Source organism: Botrytis deweyae, assembly GCF_014898535.1.
Source record: "Botrytis deweyae strain B1 chromosome Unknown BDEW_035, whole genome shotgun sequence".
NCBI classification, from domain to species: Eukaryota; Fungi; Ascomycota; class Leotiomycetes; order Helotiales; family Sclerotiniaceae; genus Botrytis; species Botrytis deweyae.
In genome coordinates, this window is record NW_024066242.1 from 337,707 (window position 1) to 358,700 (window position 20,994).

Consider the following 20,994-nt stretch of genomic DNA (forward strand, 5'->3'; position numbering starts at 1 on the left):
TTGAAATACCCCTCGATTCGCTCCAGATTTCCTTTTATTACATATCTATACTCGTATCTACCTTCGTACCTGACATAAATTCATGTCAAAGCCTTCACTCAAAAATAATCCCTCTTCCAATTACTTTGCACCAAAAAGAATTCTCTTCACATCTTTCCTGATTGTCATACTGGCTTTCATCACAAATAGATTCTGGCCCCGGGTTACTCTCATATCTCATCACTTCTCTCCGACACATATCAATCCACTCTCTACAGCGTCGACCTCCAAAATGTCCAACTACAGCAAAGAATTAGAAGTGGCGCAATTGGCCGTTCAAAGAGCAGCTCTCTTGACCAAGAAGGTCTTTCATGAAAAATCCAAAGGAACATTATCCAAGGACGACAAATCACCCGTGACAATTGGAGATTTTGGAGCGCAAGCTTTAATTATCCAAGCTATCAAGAAGAACTTCCCTAATGACGAGGTGGTGGGAGAAGAGGAAGCTAGTGATTTGAGAGAAAATTCTGAATTGAGAGATCAGATTTGGGAATTGGTCGAAGCTTCAAAACTTTCGGACCCTGAGGCTGAGAAGATTTTAGGTGGCCCAGTGGAAAGTGTGGATGCTATGTTGGATGCGATCGATGCTGGAAACAGTGCTGGTGGAGCCAAAGGAAGAATTTGGGCTTTGGATCCTATTGATGGAACAAAGGGATTTTTGAGAGGGGGTCAATATGCCGTTTGCTTAGCATTGATGGTCGATGGAGATGTCAAGGTCGGTGTTCTTGGATGTCCTAACCTTCCAGTCGATGACTCCGCTCCATTATCAGCTGATGCTGGTAAGGATGCATCAGATGACGAAGGGAAGGGTGTTTTATTCTCAGCCGTGTTAGGACAAGGTGCTACCAGTCGACCATTGGGTACTGGAGCATTAGCAAAAGGCCAATCTATTCAGATGAAGCCAGTGACGGACTTGACTCAAGCTACTTTCTGTGAGAGTGTTGAAGCCGGTCACTCTTCTCATGGCGATCAACATGCTATTGCTACCAAATTAGGTGTCACCAAAGCCAGTGTTCGTATGGATTCTCAAGCCAAATATGGTTCAATTGCTAGAGGCGCTGGAGATATCTACCTCAGACTTCCAGTTAGCGCAACTTACCAAGAAAAGATCTGGGATCATGCTGCTGGAGACCTAATCGTGAGAGAGGCAGGTGGACAAGTTACTGATTCCCTTGGACGTAGATTGGATTTCAGTAAAGGAAGAACTTTGGCTGAGAACAAGGGTGTTGTTGCAGCTCCAGCGGCCATTCACGGCCATGTTCTAGAAGTAGTCAAGGAAGTTTTGGGGGCCAAGAAATAAATTGTACATATATTTTTATATTCGTTATGAATGACAGCGATGATACTTTCTACACGCTTGCACATCATTGCCACAGATACATCTATGAGATCTAGAAGTGACATTATCTCCTTACTAATGTTCTTGATATCCAACCCCTACTTGATCTTCTTATTCTTCAACTTAATCTCTTCCCCATTAACAAAGATTCCCTTTCCTTTATATGGTTCTGGAACTCTCCACTTTCTAATTTGCGCCGCAAAGAGCAACACAACTTCCTTCTCTGGTCCTTCTAACAATATACGTGTAGGTTGTGGCGTACTCGCTTTCACGAATCTTGGAACGGGTAATTCGATGGGATGAGAATATCCTACTTTCAGGACAACGAACTGTTGGCCTTCGAATTCGGGAGTTTTGGTGGTAACATTGGAGGCGGGTTCGACTGTAGCACGGTATCCAACACCGACAAGGCGGAGAATAGCATTGTGACCTTCAGAGACACCGAGTATATGATTTTGGAGGTAGGCGCGGGTGGTTCCTACAGGGACTTGTTAGCAAACTGCGAGACAGAACATAAACTGGACACAGAGGGGAAATGCTTACCCCACATCGCTCTTTGGGTTTTTACTTCTCTATCTTCCACTCTGACAGTTGCTTTCCGTGTATTCTCATCGTGTTCGATTTTAATAAATGGCTCGATTGACATGGACATTTTCCCCAATGGCCCCTCAATTTTGACGACCGGTCTTCCAGCGACCGCAGAGCCTCTCGCCGGCGGAGGCGGTGGTATAACTTTAAAGGTTACTTCTGGAGGAATAGATAATACTGCGCTTCCGATGTGAGAGTTTCGACATGTTGATGCGGAAAAGGATCGTGAGGCGATTGGGAATGCGGGGAGGAGAAATGAAGGGATTGATACGGAGGGAATGGATGTGAGGACCTGGCTTATGCCTTTAGATCGAGCGGTGGACAACATGGTGGGCGGGTTGCTGCTGTTTTGTTGCTAGGGTCGCCGTCGATAGAATTTGAGGTCGGATTAAATGTGGTTAGCGTATAGTCAATATAACACGTGACCTCGTGGACTTGACTGATGTTCTCCAGTCTCGAACACCAGATGAAAACGCGTAGATATTGAGGTGATTGAAAATGGTCCAAATTTCCAAATTCGATTGAATACCTAGAATGGATGGGCTTTCTCTGAAAATTATGACTCTTAGTTCGTGTACAATATAAAATTCTTTAAAACCCAAAGGTGAAAAGTATCGAGGTAGTCAAACGTCCTCGAATGCATCACAATTACATGTCACTTTAGGAAGGAAGAGAGATCCCCTCCTCAATTCACCCTCTTTGAAATCTCATATAATTCACTTCCTTCAGATCTGTTCATGTCCTGTTTCTGCCCCGACGAAGAAGATAGCGTCTTCTAATTCAGTTTTCTCGATCTCTTCTGTCCTTATCCTTTCTCTTCAACTCTTCAATCTTCAAATCTTTAGCAATAACAACTCTTTTCAACGCCAGTGACTTTCTTCTTCCTCGAAGACTTCAACCTATTCTATCTCCATTATCCATTTCTCATTGAATTATCTCCAGCTTCCTTAATTTACGACGTGCAAACCTTAAGACAGTTCTCCGATCTATCGTTTTCTGATCTTCACCTTGCTTCTGCGACTCGACTCAAATTTACTGCTGGTCTATAACTTTGAGAACTCGAAGACCCCCAAAGCACTATCAAAGTTTCAAGATGCTACTTCTCAGACCCCTTCTCCTTGGAATATGGTTAGTATCAGTATCTGCCTTCGGATGGAAGTCCAAAGTTGTCGACGATTCCACTCCTGGCCAACGACAAATTGGAAGAAATCAACACCAGAATACTAAGTCGGAACTGGTAAATGCTCGATCTCGCAACAATGAATTGTACTCCAGTGCGATGCTTGAGTTGAAGAGACTAGAGGAAGAACCGATTTGCCATCGAGTAGCTGCACAGCTTTTAATGAGCAATTGTGAAGGTTTGGAAGACATTAATCAAAAAGAATACGACTTATATAGTGGGCGTGTTCAGAGGCACTATGTGGAGAGCCTTGCTGCAAGCCTCGCCATTTGTGATATGGAACGTAGTAGTATGGTCGTTCCTGATGCTTGCGAGCCTTTCCGGCTTCCATCTTTGTTACGTGCTTCGCAAGAAGCAGAAGGGAAATTACAAGTATCACAGAATGAGGTTGGAGCCTGCTTAAAGGGACTCGGTAAAGATCCGTCCCATTGGTTGAGTTGGACTAGTTATCGGGACAATTGTCTTTTGATTTGTCAAGCTGCTCGATCTGACATTGACAAAGGTATGTCGCCAGTCAGTCTATGAGAGCCTGCCTAATTGTCTCCAGATCAATCTATTATTCTACAAAAAAAGCTTGTGGAGATCATGAGTCAATTTGCGGCAGACCTCGAGAACGACCTTCATGATCTCAAGCAAAATATGGCAGATAATGCAAGAGCAGCAGATTCTTACTTTGAAGGAGTCATGACGCAGGCTGAAGCACTCAAGACCAAGGTCGAAGGAGCATTCGATGTCATTTCATCAGAGGCATTGGTAAGTCCACTACTCGTCTGTATTTTATGCTACAAAATTGACTCATATATGTAGGATGTTGCAAGTGCGCTTCGATCAATACTTGGCAGTACTGGCGATATTCAACGAGTGATGAAGAATGTCGTCGATACTGTTCTTCAAAGCAATGCCGAGATGGCCGCTGCACAAGAACAGGCTCTTGTGGCCACATCTGGAACTGCAAAATCAAAGTTGGAAAACATCAACGCATTGGCAGAAAACGCCGAATCATCATTCGAGAGACTGACTTACGCAATTGTAAGTTACACGGAATATTCAGGTGACATGACTGATTATATGTAGGATCTCTTGATTCCTGTGATCACATCCATGAGTGATAGACAAGACACTTTGGACCAGGTAAGGTTTTTTGGCTCATGATACGCAAGATTAATCTGACATTTACAGAGGTTCGATACACTGAGTAATGTCGTCGTGAATATGACCACCTTGATCCAGGATCACTCGGAAAGCCTTGAACAAGCCAGCTTTACAGCAACTGGTATTCGAGAAAGTCTTGGGAAAGCGGCTGAGGCCGCGAATTCATGGAACGGTATTATGAGTATGGGTGATCCATTTGTTAACAATGCTCTTCGAATACTCTTGCCCCCGGTTACTCTATTCTTTGGTAGTCATGGTCTTCCGCCATCTTTGATTCGTAACCTGGGTCTCTTCGTTGGAGGTTTGTTTTTACCTTCCAACTTTATACAAAACGATACTGATAGGAACAGGTTGGGCAATAGCAGAAACCACGATACAGTTACGCCAAATCGAACACTGGATTCCACGAATTCAAAGACCAAGAGCGTTAACACAACTGGCACGAGACAAAGTACTACAAGAGGAAGCACAAATTACCCTCAAGGCTTCTACTACATTGCACAATGATGTCAATTCAAGTAATGGAATCCACTTGAGCGAGATGAAGTAAAATCGGAAGGTTTGTGTGACTTTTCGACATCTTCACCGACTAATTCAATCTCTAACGACAAAATTATTAATTCTCATCGGAGGGTCATTATAACTTTTCAATTTACGACTTTACGACTATTATGTGGCCAGCTAGCATATGGAAGGAATGGGTAACAAATATCGCTATTTATCAAACAGTAACTATTTTTGAAGGGGCTTTGCATTTGATGGAGCTTGCAAGACGTGGAGCTACAATGGAACCAATGGATGGGATACATATTGGCATATATATTTTTAGGTGCGAAAAGCTAGTATGACTTCGATGTCCAAAGCAGTTCTCTGGTACCGAGCAACAACATATGGGAAAAGGGGAACTTATCTGTAAATACAAATTATTATTTTGCTCAATCTCTCAGGGGCTCCAAGCACTCTACCAATGATATCCGAACTGATGTCGGTGTAGATAAAAAAAGCTTTGATGTGAGGCTTTCCAAGACACCCCCTATCTACTGAGTGTTTATTTCATTTGAATGTTTTCTTTTGCGGTGACATAAAAGAGATAATGCAGATGACTCGATGGCAGTAATGTTTCACGACATGATCTCAAACGGTTGGCGTTGATCTGGTTCTTTAGCAACAAGCGATACGGTTATCAAACCTAACACATGTCAAAAATGTACTTATATGTCTTTGATTTTCTTTTCCCTTATATTGACGATCAAATGAATCCATTCTCATATCTACTCAGTGAATTCCAATAAGTTAATAAGTATATATCTTTTCTTTTCTTTTCATAACGTTTGTCTGTCCAATACGGGTTAATTTCGTTAGATACGTGATTAAATATGGTGGGTCCATGTAAATCGGCCGCAGGGGCAAGTCCCCTCTAAAATTTAACTGCTCTCTTCTAGAAGTCAACAAGCTCAATGCCTTCAATTTCCCTCTCTGGTCCCTGAATTCTCACCAACTTGCATTGATCAGTTCTTATTTTAGCATTGCACATCATTTTCTGATACTTACTTTCCTTTACTCAAAACTTCATAAATCAATCTGTTAAGTGTTTGAGATACCCAAGAGGAATTGGGAGAGAGAGAGAGAGAGATAGGGAAAGATAAAGATCCAGGTCAGTTATTTTTGATAGCCAATCCAATCCCGAATAGAAGCCCAAATCGCACATTCATCCATTGGAGCATTGGAATTTGCGCAATTGGAGAGCACCATTGCAAGATAGGTGTGCTTCGTATTGCGCTGCGATTGAACACGTCGTAAGTCTCGAGTCACATTGAGGGTTTTGGTGTATCAATCTTGTTTGGCAGATTCAACCGTTTGCGCTACCAAGTGAGATTTGGGTCTTTCCATTGATCAATGATATGTTACATGTCGCGCTGTTTGGTGGAGTACATATGCACATGTGAGGCTAGGAAAATTGGGTTGGGGAAATGGTCATTGATGAATCATAAATGAATATCGCTGACTGATTTTGATTTTTACAACTATAGTCGCAAATATTAGTCCTTCGTTATACAATCTCCTTCTTCCTCGATCATTGTCAATATGGCGGACGTTGAGAGCCCAGTTATCCCCCAAGAGACTTTCAAGCCAGAAGAATCATCTCTGGATACATTAGATGATACTCCTGTCACTCCTATCACCCCTGTTGAAGCTCCCATTGAGGGCACCGCAGATGCTGTGCCAGATGAAACTACCGGAGCAGGATCGGAAGTAGATACAGAGACAGAGAAAGAATCTGTCAAGAGCAACGATGCAGGCAAGACCGCAACAGGAGCTATAAGTGGTGTGAAGAAGGAAAATGTACTTCCCAAAAGAGCTGGCTCATCTGCGGCACCAAGACGTCCAATTTCAGGAAGCGCAACCAGACCCACGGCCTCTTCTGGGATCAAACCCACATCTTCATCCGCAACAAAGACTACAGGAGGTTTGAGCAAACCGCCAACGCGCCCAGCAACTGGATCTATTGTGCGAAAGCCTACAAGCAGTGCAACAGGAGCTACATCTTCCAGTGCCAGTCATAGAGCTCCATCTGCTGCTGGAACTCATGCAGACGATAAAAAACCTGCCGCTACCTCTGCACGACGAGTTTCTCTTGCACCAAGCCATACCAATACTTCAAAGACGCCTGGTACAGCGGCTGAAGCCCGGGCCAGACCTGCCTCTATGCACGCTACTACTACTACAACCACAGCAGCAACAACAACCGCAAGAAAACCTGTTGCATCCACGACAACAGCTGGTCAAACCAGTCCAAAGGCTGTGAAGACTCCTAGTACAACTGCCCCAAAGCCAACGAGTGCTTCTGCGTAAGTCCCATTATAGTTTTATCTTGTGAATATGGGTGTGTTCAGTACTGATAAGTAAATAGCACAACTACCACTCGCCCAGCACACTCTTCTAAGCCTTCGATTAGCGCCCTTAGCAGCGGCGGTGCAGTTTCGGAAGCTAGAAAGCGTCTCAACGCTCTTCAAAGTGGTATATCGACCCACCCAGCACCAAAGCCATCAGTATTGTCATCCTCTCGCTCCGTCAGTGGAACACCATCTGCGACAGCGACAGCAACTGCGGCCGCATCCACAAAAGAAGTCGATGAGTTGAAGACGAAATTGGCGGAGAGTGAGACCAAGGTCGAAGAATTGAAGAAGGAAATTACCACATCACAAGAAAGACTTCTTGATCTTGGCAAAGCTGCTGAAGAAGAGTCGAAACGTATTTCGGATGCCGAGGAAACTATTCGCGCAACACACAACGAACTTGTCGAGAAGCTCAATGCCGATCACAAAGCCATTCTAGAGAATTTGCAAGCCCAATTGGTGGAAGCCGAGAATGCCAAGGCAGCAGCTCAAGAAGCTTCTTTGGCGGCTATTGAGGAGGCAAAAGAAGCTGCGTCTTCTAGAGGTGCCACTGAGCATGTGGAAGCTTTAGAAAAGTTAAAGACTGAACATAGTGCCGCCTTGGAGGCATTGAACGCTGAGTTAGCGGCTGCCAAAGATACACATGTTAGCGAGCACGCAAATGCTTTAGATGCAGTCAATGCCGAATTGGCTGCCGCTAGAGAAGCAAATGCCGGTGCTATCGCTGCAGCCGCTGAGAAAGAGGCTGAAATCACAGATTTGAAAGTTCAGCTCGAGCAGGCTATTGCAGAATGTGCAGCTGCAACCGAATCATTGAAAGCTCTACAGGCCGAGCATGATGAGAAAGTCAAAGTCTTAGAATTAGACTTTGAGTCCAAGGCCAGTATGCATGCAGACTCTCTGGAAGAGTTGAAGAAAACCTTGGCGGAGGAGCACAATGCTGCCATGGAGGCATTGAAGTCTGCCCATTCGGAGGAACTTTCAAGAGGAAACACCGATGCTTCCTCAACTTATGAAACACAAATTTCTGAGTTGACCAACAAACATGAAGAGAATCTATCCGCAATCCAAAAGCAGCTTGAAACCCAAGCTGGCGAACATGCAAGCGCCTTGGAACAATTGAAGAAGACTTTGACCGAAGAGCACATCATTGCTCTTGATGCATTGAAGTCCGCTCATTCGGAGGAGCTTGCGAAGGGCAATACTGATGCTTCCTCCACTTACGAATCTCAGATCGCTGAATTGACCACGAAACACGAAGAGAGCTTGGCTGCTGTTCAAAAACAACTTGATGAAGTTCTCGAGGCTCAAAGATCTTTGGAATCTGCTCATGCCGAGAAGGTTCTAAGTCTGGAAAGTGAGGTCACCAGTCTCAAAGAAAGTCTCGAAAAGAGCTCCGTAGCATTGGCATTATCAGAAAAGGAAATTTCTGAAGCTAAGGCTGAGGCTGAGGCTGCCAGAAAGGACCTTGCCTCTGCACAAGAGCAAGTTGTCGAATTGACTGAAAAACTCAATGGCTTGCAATCTACTGGAACCGAATCCGAATCCGCACTCGCCGCAGCTAAAGAGGAATTAGAAAAGTCCAAGCAGGAAGTCATTGCACTTCAAAACACCTTGGAACAATTTGGTTCTGATAAAAAGAGCAAGGATGAATTACACATGAAGATTAAGGAGGAGCTTGCAACAACAGTCCAGTCATTAGATGAGAAAACCAAGGAAATTTCCGAACTTTTGGACAAGCATGCATTGGAAACTTCAACGCTCAATGAGAAGCACTTGAAAGAACTGGAAACCATTTCGAATGATTATCAAAAGGAGATTGATGCATTATCAGGAGACTCTGGCATCAGAGACGAATTCAATGCGTTGAAGACGAAGCATGAGGAACTCACCAAGGCCCATGCGGAGGTTTTGAAGGCTCATCAAGAAGAACTCGAGAAGGCAAAGCAAAACCACGCTGCAGCCATTGTTGAGCTCGATATTAATGAAAAGGCCCATCAACGTGCATTGGACGAGTTGAAGACAAACCATGCCAAGGCATTGGATGAGGCACATGACAGAGCTATATCTGCTAGTCATTCTTCTCACTCCTCAGAATTGCAACAGCTCGAGCATAGTCATGCCGTTGCCATTGCCGATTTAAAATCCGACTTTGAGAAGACTCATGCAAAGGCATTGGACGACGCACACAGCCAAGCAACTTCTGCTGCTCAAGCCGCACACCAGCAGGAATTGGAGAAATTGACTTCTAACCACGCTGAAGATATCGCTGCCTTGAAGGCTCAACATGCTTCAGTTCAATCAACTCATGAAGAAGCTATTGCAGCCTTGAAGGCAGAACACGAAGCCAATATCGCCACCGCCTCGTCAGACGTGGAGAGTCAAAAGATCGCACAAAAGGCCTACGATGAAGAGCTGGAAAAGTTGATTGAGAACCATGCTGCAGATATCGCTGCATTGAAAGCTCAGTATGCAAATGCTCAGTCAACTCATGATGAAGAAGTCGCTGTTTTGAGAGCCGAGCATGAAGCCAAATTGGTTGTTGCTTTGTTAAATATCGAAAGTCAAAAGGGTGTTCAACAAGCTCATGAACAGGAGTTGGAGAGATTGCTTCAAAGTCATGTGGAGGACATTGTTGCTTTAAAAGCTCAACATGCTAATGCCCAATCGACGCATGATGAGCAAATCGCTGTCTTGAAAGCTGAGCATGAAACCAATTTGGCTAATGCTTCCTCAGATCTTGAAACCCAAAAGGGTGTTCAACAAGCTCACGAACAGGAGTTGGAGAGATTGCTTCAAAGTCATGCGGAGGACATTGCTGCTTTAAAAGCCCAACATGCTAATGCCCAATCGACGCATGATGAGCAAATCGCTGCCTTGAAAGCTGAGCATGAAACCAATTTGGTTAATGCTTCTTCAGATCTTGAAACCCAAAAGGGTGCTCAACAAGCTTACGAACAGGAGTTGGAGAGATTGCTTCAAAGTTATGTGGAGGATATTGCCGCTCTGAAAGCCCAGTACGCTAATGCTCAATCAACTCACGATGAAGTGATTGCCGCTTTGAGAGAACAGCATGAAACTAGTCACGCTACTGCCTCTTCGGATCTTGAGAAACAAAAGGCTATTGAGGCCGAATTGCAAGATGAGATCGCCAAGTCTAAACAGTCTTTGTATACAGCACAAGATGAGTTGGAAGCCCTCAAGCAAGCTTTGGCTGCCGAAAAGATTGCTAAGGCCAATGCTGAGGCTGATTTGGAGGCTGCAAGAAATGTGAAATTGGATACTTCCGAACTTGATGCCTTACGTCAAGAATTACAAGCTCTCAAGAACCAACATGAGGCTGCTCTTGCATCAGCCCAACAAGAAGCAGCAATGGCCACTCAAGAGCTTACAGCTAGCAAATCACAGTTGGAGACAGCAAAGGCAGAACTCGAGAAAGAGAAAGCTGTTCTTGAACAAAAAGTTAAGACTAGCAAGGATGACTACAAGACAATGCATGAGTCTATGACGGAGCTCCTTGAAGAGACTAGCAAAGATTGTGAAACTCTTGATGCTCGGTTGAAAGAAGCAGAAGCTCAACTCAAAGTCAAAGATGCTGAACTTGCAGAGGCAAAGGTATGAATTCAATTTTCCTTCTGATTATGTAGTTATAATAGTACTAGGTACTTGAGCTAATTCAATATGGTGAAACAATAAAGACCAAGCTCTCAACTACATCCCCACCAAAAACACCAACATTCGGAGGACTTTTTTCTAGGGGATTCGCCGATACCGATGGTAAGGATTCCGAGGGAACGGGTGAAAGCACAGATGCAGTGGTTACACCTGAAAGTGAGCATGATAATTCATCGGCCGCGTTAGCTTCGGTTGGCGAACCTTTTTTCTAGTGCTTCTGTTGCCCAGTTCTATTCTCCTTTTCCTTGGTTCTATTTGCACATACCTCACCCCTAATTCCTTTCTTCCTCGTACACAGATACTTAGTCTTTCCCTTCTCATACCAGCCTGATTCAAATACTCATACACACAAGAAAGGAAACATTTACTAACGTATTACTCAAATCAATAGTTAGCAAAAGCTAGAGTTACTGTTGAACAATTGGAAAAGATGAATGATGATTTGAAAAAGGATAATATGAGGTAGTTATTTTCTTGTTTCTTTTCCAATCCTCCCATTTCACACAAACCCTTTTTTCTGCAACCAATCGAATTGGACCTCATTTTCCTGCCATTCAAATCACATCATCCCCTTTATTCCTTCCGCTTTTCCACGGGATTTGCTGCTTGCGTTTTAATTGCTATTACATTGGTGTTGAAATTTGCGAAGTGTGAAATCTCGGCTGATTATAGATTGTTTTGCTCACGCTAGGTCACTAGAATCAATTTCAGACGTCTCTGGGCCAGCTCGTAATGAATAGCTCTTGACATAATATTATCCTCCTTTCATTCCAGAATCTTTCAACGTATTTCAGAATTTCAACCTTTTCCGCAATTCTTGCGCATCATGTCTCAGCTCAACTTATGTCAACTTCTTTATCAGCAAACTGTTTCTTCGGTGCCTTCTATTCATTCTATGTCGCCGATATTTTTCAATCATGTTTCGACTGTTTAATTCGACTTTTTTAATGCGTCACCTACGAACGTTCTTAGTTCATGGTGGTTTCTTGTCTTGACTTGACTTTATTTTAAAGTCTAATAAATCGACATACTTTGCCCGATACCCGAAATATAAAACCTTTCTATACCCAACTTTACTTTTTGCTTTTTTGCGTTTATTTGCTAGCTTCGATTCTTGCATCTTGTCATTGTTCGCAAAGATTTAAGCAGAAACTGAAGGCTGGATGGATGGATCTGGTATCATCTTTCTTCTTCTTGGGTGCGCTTTTTAATAGGGATGGACGAATGGATGTATGTGGTATGGTATGGAATGGTGGGTTGGAAGGAGAGATGGATTAGATGGGAATTTGTATGTGAGGTGACGTAAAGTGAACACGGATGGTGAAGAGTACATGCTTGTTAAGAATGTATGCATGGACTTTTGAGTAATGAGAATGAACATTCGTGGTTTTATGAGTTGTTTGCTGTTTGGTATTTGATTCTTAAGTGGTGAGTGAGGTGGTAATGATGTGAAGTGCATGTCTGGGTTCTCAATGTTTCAGATCGTAGTGTGAAAATTGGAAGTTTCATAAATCTAATCGAATGGTTTCAATGGTTTGAATGACTTGAAATACTGAGCGCACTATTGATTTTGTACTGCTTTGAATATTGAGAGCTCATTAGAATGGGTTTGGAGTCCGAAATGCTGAGTACCCTGATCATTCGTCCTCTGGCTCTCGAGTGAGATGGTCATATGAGGTCTATACTTGAGCAATTGCTACAAATGGTGCATACGCTTAAAAGGGCTCGCTGACATCCTCGTTGCATTGATTTCGAACTCTATCTCCCGACGATGCCATTACAGCTTCATACGACTCACTCGTAGCTAATGCTCTTCGAGAAAGATCACGTGTAATCGAATTTGTAGGATAGGATAGAATCTCATGGTAAGTTTTTCAGAGCTTACGAAACGAAACCATGTTGTGCGGGTGCCTACTGAAGCTTGGCTGTCGAGCCTTGAAGTCGCACTTGTACATCTATAGCAATACTGAGTTTCCGTATATCAAGCGGTTGGTGAACCCGATCTTTGGCTGTAAAGGGACGGTTTGGTGTCGTGTTTGAGAGTCTGGAGTGATGGGTAGTGGATATGTTGGTGGTTTCTTTTTGTGCTGGATCTGGGATTTGTAGGAGGACTACCTAGTATTTTGATGAAGGAGTTGAGATATCTAGGGATTTATGATTGGTTGTGAGCGAAGAATGAGTTTCCGTTTCTTTGGAGGTTTTGTATTCTTCTCGGGAGCTGCGATAGTGATAGTTTTATATCGAAATCTATCTATTTGTATAATTATAATAGGAAGTTTTAGTTTTAATTATACGACTGAGAATAAAATTTGAAGTGGATTGATTAATAAAGGAAAAAATGTTCATTTCGCTTGTTATTATAAATAATTACTTCAAAGGGGTTTGATTCTATACTTGAATAACATATTTACAATACGGCTCGGAAATCATTATCCTGAGCATAGAATTCCAGAGATGGTCTCTTCAATTGCAATTACTATCATACGAGTTACTCTCTTCATTCAATACTTCATACTGTAGCGATAACATACCTTCGCTTACGGACCAAGTACCAGGCGAGATACATCACACCGAAACCCAGATCAACGATGGTCCAAATCCTGAATCAGTACATGTAATGAGCTATCATCAGCAGAGTAAAGTATATAGCATATAAGATCCTAGGAGGAAATCATGGCGTCTCATTTGACATGATCGAATCTACTGTACTAGATACAAACGTCGGAGAAAACTATATTGTATAACTAAACGACAGATATTATTCAGCCATCGTATGTGAGAGATATTACGAAGCGGGTAGTGAGTTTTAGTAAGTACAGCTACTAGAACATGGTGGTTGTGAGTTGGGCAAGGGGATAATCTTCGCGATGAGAAGAGTGATGATGGAGGTTTGTATCCTCGAGAAGAATCTGGTGATTTAATAGAGGAGGATGGTCAAGTTTGATAGAGAAAGAATTGTATTGGGATTGGGAAATGATAGGTTATAGATTGATTGTTGATGTAGGTACCTATATTAACAGGGAAAGCGAGCGATGGAAACACATCAAAGTGGTGAATGCTAAAGTAATCAATTGACAAGAAAAGTTCGAAAATGACAAGGGAATAAATATGTCGATATCTACTAATAGACTCCCGCTACTTCTGTCTTTGCATTGAATCGGTGATATTATTGGACTGGAACCTCAATATTTCAGTATATCTAATGAGTTAATAAAATCGCTTCTTTATATCTTACGTTTTGTTAAAGTGTTTTGTATATATGATTGATAGATAATAAGTGATTTATTTACGAACTCTATCAATCAAACTTTAATCAAACTCCAATTCAAAGCAACTTCTCTTCCCATCACCACCTATCTCTAAGCACAACCCATACCAATAACCATACCAATAATCATCTCATTAAAAAATGCCCACAAGAATCACTTTGTTTAGGAAAAAAATGTCTTTTACTTCAATATGTTATTATCATCATCATCATCATCATCATCATCATCATCATTTTAATTTTCGGTACATCGTCCATTCCTCACTATCCTCTATCATCTCAATCTCAACCCACATTCACGTTCCCCTTCTCCATCGAAATAGATAAAAAATCCATCTGTCCCAAACCACTCACTCTCAACTCCAAAAAGCAACTCCCATCCCAATTCACCTACTTATCCACCGAAACAGAAACCAAAACCCAACCTTCCAAACCCACAACAAAACACACAACCCCTCCCCCTTAAGCACCTATCACCCACCACTCCCCAAAACAAAAAGTCTGCGTTCGCCGGGAATCGAACCCGGGGCCCATCGAAGTTGTATCGCACTCTCCGAATAGATGGAGAAATTGATGGCAACGATGGATTTTACCACTAAACCACAAACGCTGGTTTTTGATGTTGTTATAGTGGAGCGCTGCTGTTTGGATATATGAACATAGATTTTAATGGAGTAGATGGAAGGGATTCTTGGGGTGGGGTGGGGTGGCTCTACGTAGAAGAAAAAAGAGGCCGGGATTGATTACTTTTTAACACTTTCAATAAACCAAATTCTTCTCCTTTTCTAAAATAAAATAAAATCTTTGATAAGAATCAATATAAATAAAAGATAATAAGTAATTTGATATTTTCAGATTTGTTTGTTTTATTTGTAATTGATTTATAATTCAATTAATTCAGAGATTTTATTAATGATTTTATATAATCAAAATCGGTCTGTTTTTTCTCCTATATAAAGGGTGAGTATATGCGAAAAGTAATAAAAAAATGAGATAGTTGGTTATCTACCTTAGTATCTATATATTAATAATTCTTAATATAACTCTTTACTTACTATCTATTAAATATAACTTCTATCCATTCTATATCAATAAATAAACGAAATCTTTATATATTAATTTCCTTTTTTCAAAAATTTCAATTACATTTATCTTGAGATTAATTAGAAAGAAAGAAAGCTAAGCTAGACTATAAGGTAGCTGGCTTTACTTTGCTCGCATATACCAAGTACCTAGATGGTAATAATAATAAATGAGCGAAACAAATCTCTAGGAACGAGTAGGTACTTTACTATACTAGGTATGTAGAATTCCTATTCAAGTATTTCAAGTATTTCTATCGATTAATGAAATGAAATGAGATGATTGAAGTATAAACAATTATAGTAATTCCTGCGCGAAGATGAACAAGCGAATAGTAAAGTAAAGCAAGGAAATCAAATATAATTACATAATCATCGCTTCCATCCCATCCTATATCTTCTTTCCATTTCCATTTCCATTTCCATCTCTCTTTCTTTTCTCTAAATCCCAAGTTCATCATTTCGTAAGTTCGTAATAAAATACAGTGCTGTTTCGTCCATTCAAGTTCGAGCAACAAATCCACGCTCGCTGGTAACCTTCCAATCACATCTCTAAAATCGCTGATGAGTCGTATCCTTCGTTCATATCGTGAGCATCGTCAAACCCCGGTTCAGTAATATTCATCATTCACCCCCTCATAACCTCTTCCATCACTTCTCCTAGTCTTCTCCTCATAAGCCATATATCTTTCCCGACTATCATCTCTATCCCTATCTCTTCGACTCCTAACCGAATCTCTCCTTTCCCTTCCACTTCTTCCTCCATCTCTATCCCCCCTCTCTTCATTCCCATCAATCTTCCCATCCGGGTATTTTTTATCCCATTTCTTCTGTTTCTCCTTCGTCTCCTCCTTTCCATCCTGCCACTTATCAACCACAGCATTAGCCAACAATCCTCCCGCCGCCGCTCCAATCAACGTATAGATCTTTGCCCGATCTCCCATATCCTTTCTATCCTTCCCCGTCTTTGATTCTTGCAGCTTTTCCGCCGCCCATCCTCCTGCAAGTGCTCCGAACGCTCCTCCTACCAATCCTTTTGGTGAATCTGTGAATAATCCTTTGACTTCATCTTTAAGTCCATAGCGTTCGGCACGATCCTTCATACTGCCCGTATGTGTATCTTTAGATTCACTATGATCAGATCGAGGTCTGCGACTGGTGCTATGAGTGGAAAGTCTTTGGTCTGTATTTGAGGGATAAGATTTGCGTTGACTGTGGATATCATCGTAGGAACTACTTCTTTGAATGGGTTTTGGTCTGCGTGTTCTTTCTCTTTCGTATCGTTCATCTGAATCATAGTTTCCTCTCTTTTCATCTCTCTCGAATGCGTCTGGGAATGGTGCTATAGGCGGAGGAGGAAAATAGTAAGGATTTGGACTAGCAGGATCTAATGGTCGAGGAGCACTGTACTTTGGAAGATACTCAGGACGAAGACGTGGTGGTTCTTGACTGTATATCTGCGATGGTGGAGAATTGGATCGATTTGATTCTTCATAAGGATATCCATATCCATAACCTGTACCTGTACCCGCGCCGCTATGTCTTGGAATATCTCTCAAATCTCTATCTCTCTCCCCTTTCGATTCCCAATTCCTATCCCTCATATTTTTTTCGCGTTGTCTAGATGTGTAATCGGGTTCGGAATCGTAACCTGCTTCTTCGATTTCTGGATTACGATATGGTTCTTCTTGTCTCTTTCGTGTTCCCCTTTCCCAATCGTCTCGCTCTCGCTCATCTCTTGAATCTCTTCGTCGCTCTGGATTTTCTCCTTGGTCTCGAGAATTTCTTCGTTCCTCTTTTTCCCTACGTTTTCTCCTACTCAATGTAGAAGGAATACGCGGTTTGTAGGTTTCTTTCCTAAAAGCTTTGTCGGGAATTTTATGGAAGTGTTTGTCGACGAGAACATCAGTAGCTTGGAGACCTATGGGAAGGTAATCCATCTTGATAGATTCGGGTTGGCCCGTAGTATAGCGTGGTCTATAGTATGGTGCGTAGTGTAATGATGAAAGTTAAGGTTCGTTCCTTGATTGAACTATGATATGATGCAAGGTTGGATTGATGATTCGTATTGGACGGAATAAAGTAAATGAAGAGCTTGGAGGGGTTGAATTGAGTTTAGAGGGGTGACCCTTAAGACGGGACGATTCGTAATTGGTTTCTTGATTACTTGGTAGTAATGTATACCTTGTACCGTTGTATTGAATGGATGTTTGATGTGATATGATAGTAAGAAATGATTCGATAGTAAAATCCAGAAACTTTGGATTTCCTATAAAATGTATGAATACCTAGTATACCAAGTAACGTCAAACGTCAAACGTCGAAAGAAAAGTAACAAGAGTAAAGGGATAAACCGTCTCCAATATATTGGAAATTCTTCTTAGCTTTATCGTCTTACCAATTGAGGGTCATGAGGTTATTTTCCTTTTTTGCCCTTTTTTCCCTTCCCTTTGCAATTTTTGGATGCGTGGCACTCAATTAACGGAATCCCGATGTTTGCGTGGGGGGAGTGAGGCCGGAGTGAAGATTGCAGCGATGCATTGTATCATCGTGCATATCGACTGCATGAAGTGAGATTTATTATAAGAGAACCAACAAGCAAACAAGCAAAAATCAAGGGGGAAGATAAGGGGAATTCCGCCTCAACTACGTCATTGATACGACACGTGACTCAAATGCTGGAGGCCGGCGACCAGAACGACCTGGGTATATGTACGAGGACATACATGTACATACATCACGATACATACATGTGGTGATGTACATACATGTACACATCCTACACAACCAACGCAGCGTTACCATTCGACGTCTCCACCCGAAAAGTCGGAAGACCAACTAGTCTGTACGATACCAACCAACAATTCCCAGATCACCAGATCCAATGGCCAGGGCAATGGCCCAATGGCCCAATGACCACAATTCAATCACACAAGGCATAAACGATCGACCAACCCAATGGCTATCAGACTTCAGTACTTTAGCAGACTCTGAGCCTCAAAGTCTCGTGGTGAGACAGATATACTGCATGCATATCTACCGGCACTTACTCGGAAACAAATCATCTACGTAGTACAACCATATATACTTTACTTTGAAAGGGCGGTATGATCGAGGGCGACACGACATTGCTCTGTTCATCATCCTAGGTACAAAGCGTGGAAAAACGAATCAGTGTTCCTGATATTCAATAAACTTGTACGATATGAGCATCGAGAATGTGTACTATGCATTAACTCCTCGGCAGTCTCTCGACGTCTATGTATGGGGTAGATGCTGAATCTAGACCCGTCTAGACACCAAGGCAGTATTGTTGAAGAAACGTTCAAAATCTACAAAAAAGGGAAACTTTGATTACCGTTAACCCTAGGAGGGGCAGGAGGGGAAACTCTGATAAAGAACAGATATAGATAACAAAAGTTAGGAGCAGAACGAATGATTGTGAGAACATTTCGTACATATACGAGTATACTTTGGAGAATCGAAAGGAAACTCACATTTCACGTGCAAGGTGCGTCTCTATCAGGAAACTGTCCGAGTTTTATCCATCTGAATCGTTTTGACGAGACGGATACCTACACTCTTACAACCGATGGATTCAATGATTGTATTCCGTTAAAACAAAGCTGTTCTTTCTAAATTTGCATCGGATGGTCGCAAAGATCTGTTGGCAGTTTGAAGATGTTTTTGTGAAGACCTAGGTATATAATAGCATTCCTATGTCGCTAAAAGTGTAATCGCTAAGCTTGATGTCCAAGATCTTTGGATTACTTAAATGTTTGCAAATGATTCATATGAGCATTTAAAATACCAAGTATTGTTGAGGCAACTGATACAATGCTACTCTTTCGAAACACATACTTCCCACTTCCTTCTGTTCCCCTCTACTCATTCCACCATTCACTTGCCATCCTGTCTACTTAATTTTTATTTCCCCACTGCTCTCCTCAAAAACATATTCGTTTCTCCAAAACCGAAACTTTGCCTCTTCATGGCTTGCTTACGAAACATCATCTCCTATAAGATCAACATTAAAACCCTGCGTCAATCCCCCTTTTTCTATGTCTTCTCGGGTTCTTCTCCAACTCTTCCTCACGTTTAGAATACAAAACCGTCCCGACATCATTCATAATCTTATCCAAGCACCTCGCCTGTTCCATGTCGAACGAGGACCTTGATCTTAAACCAAAGGCCCGCCTCTTTCTCCCCGCTACCTCTTTCACTTCATCATGCCTCGCCTGGAACTGTTTCATCGGCAAACTCTCCCAATGTCTATCTTCCCTCAACGCCCTAATAGCTTCTAAAACCCATTCCGTCCTAGGTCTTGGCCCCTTGGGTCTCACCTCCTCCCACTCTTCATCATTCATCCCCTCCGGCCCCTCCGGCCTTATTGGCAATGGCAAACATTTTGCAACCCGCAAATACAAACTATCTTTCTCCTCAAATCTCTTCGTCCACCCAATTTTACAAGCAAACGTCCTCCTCGCTACCATCACCCCGCTCAAATCCCCTCCATTCTCATCAAATAGCGGATCCGCATCCTCGGAAGCGGGCGAAAGATCCATTGTCTTCATACCCCTAAAATCATTATACATCGTGCGAAACGACATCGTCGCGACGAACTTTCCAGACGGCATGTTATCGAATCGATGGAAAATAAGATATACATGTATGGAATATTTATGCCATGGAGAAACATAGACGCCGAGAGCGTGGCTCACGGTATTCCAGGGTCCTCGCTCATTGTATTGTCTGGCGGGAGGACGAGCCTGCTTTTTGCCTTTTTTGCCGTCGTCGTCGTCGCCGCGCCAGAACTTTTCATGGTGAGACATGTTGTGAATGGTGGGTTAGCTTGGGGCGGAGTGCGCATTTATAGGGTTGTGTGTGCTAGGAGTAGGTGAGGTTTGGGTTGGGGGTCTTTCAATATGAGTGGTCGCTAGGGTCGAAGAGCTGGTCGAAAAGCCAGACTTTTGTCTAAGCCTCCTGCCTAGAACCAAGTTTGACAAATATTTTGTGTCAAAAATCTATTTTCAACATCATCTTGTTAATTCCATATCAAGATTTAAAGTTGAGGAATTGAGAGTAATTTTGTAAGTCATGTAACCGAAAGGCTAACAACTACCTAGGTATCAGAAGTCGTAAATACGATTGATTCACATCTAGATTTCAGACAAACAAACCAGTATAAATTCATAAATGTTGAAATGAATGTGAATTCACTTTTATCCAGAACAAAAGGAGGTCTAGGTAACAGTATGATAATTACACAAGTCGAACACTGTATGTAATTTGTAGTATTTCACCTGCTAATAAACTAATCAAAGAGAAGAGTCACAGTACCCTCAGGACTTTCTATCTTGAAAACTCCATATTTAATTACACTCCAAATGATTAGACACAATACAAAACTAAACGTCTGTGTTCTACATACAAAAAATCAAACATTTACAAGCGAACCAACACTTTTTTAATTTTCTACGTCAACAAGTCATATGAACTAACTTCTCCATTTCATCGTATGAATGTATTATATGCAAACACTCTTTAATCCAATAAACTGATCTCTCAGCGTATATTATACAATCAGGATCCTGGATTCCCGAGAACTCAAATCTGATATGAACCGTATTTACTCCTCGCTTCTGTACGGCTATAACGAAGTTCATATGTTTATAAAGTATCTCGTAAATGGACTGAGAGATTCATATACTTGTATATACAACTTTTCTATAAGATAGTTTTGCATACAAATACTCTATCTACAGAAAGTTGAA

General features: G+C 42.0%; 6 protein-coding genes across 6 annotated transcripts; 3 read left to right on the forward strand and 3 right to left on the reverse strand.

The window, feature by feature from the left end:
• Positions 1–271: 271 nt before the first annotated feature.
• On the forward strand, positions 272–1,339 carry EAE98_010343 (uncharacterized protein; the record flags this gene model as incomplete). The annotated part of the gene is made up of 1 exon (XM_038957964.1): positions 272–1,339. The coding sequence occupies one exon, from the start codon at positions 272–274 to the stop codon at positions 1,337–1,339; it is 1,068 nt and encodes a 355-aa protein (XP_038805756.1).
• A 137-nt stretch (positions 1,340–1,476) lies between these two features.
• EAE98_010344 (uncharacterized protein) lies at positions 1,477–2,294 on the reverse strand (the record flags this gene model as incomplete). Its single annotated transcript, XM_038957965.1, has 2 exons — positions 1,477–1,856; positions 1,922–2,294. The coding sequence occupies 2 exons, from the start codon at positions 2,292–2,294 to the stop codon at positions 1,477–1,479; spliced, it is 753 nt and encodes a 250-aa protein (XP_038805757.1).
• Positions 2,295–3,059: 765 nt separating this feature from the next.
• On the forward strand, positions 3,060–4,848 carry EAE98_010345 (uncharacterized protein; the record flags this gene model as incomplete). Its single annotated transcript, XM_038957966.1, has 6 exons — positions 3,060–3,648; positions 3,694–3,899; positions 3,954–4,175; positions 4,221–4,277; positions 4,326–4,599; positions 4,649–4,848. The coding sequence occupies 6 exons, from the start codon at positions 3,060–3,062 to the stop codon at positions 4,846–4,848; spliced, it is 1,548 nt and encodes a 515-aa protein (XP_038805758.1).
• A 1,535-nt stretch (positions 4,849–6,383) lies between these two features.
• On the forward strand, positions 6,384–11,610 carry EAE98_010346 (uncharacterized protein; the record flags this gene model as incomplete). Its single annotated transcript, XM_038957967.1, has 5 exons — positions 6,384–7,147; positions 7,210–10,810; positions 10,894–11,061; positions 11,262–11,332; positions 11,562–11,610. The coding sequence occupies 5 exons, from the start codon at positions 6,384–6,386 to the stop codon at positions 11,608–11,610; spliced, it is 4,653 nt and encodes a 1,550-aa protein (XP_038805759.1).
• Positions 11,611–15,831: 4,221 nt separating this feature from the next.
• EAE98_010347 (uncharacterized protein) lies at positions 15,832–17,160 on the reverse strand (the record flags this gene model as incomplete). Its single annotated transcript, XM_038957968.1, has 1 exon — positions 15,832–17,160. One exon carries the CDS (start codon positions 17,158–17,160, stop codon positions 15,832–15,834), a length of 1,329 nt encoding a protein of 442 aa, XP_038805760.1.
• A 2,091-nt stretch (positions 17,161–19,251) lies between these two features.
• Positions 19,252–20,052, reverse strand: EAE98_010348 (uncharacterized protein; the record flags this gene model as incomplete). The annotated part of the gene is made up of 1 exon (XM_038957969.1): positions 19,252–20,052. The coding sequence occupies one exon, from the start codon at positions 20,050–20,052 to the stop codon at positions 19,252–19,254; it is 801 nt and encodes a 266-aa protein (XP_038805761.1).
• Positions 20,053–20,994: the final 942 nt, after the last annotated feature.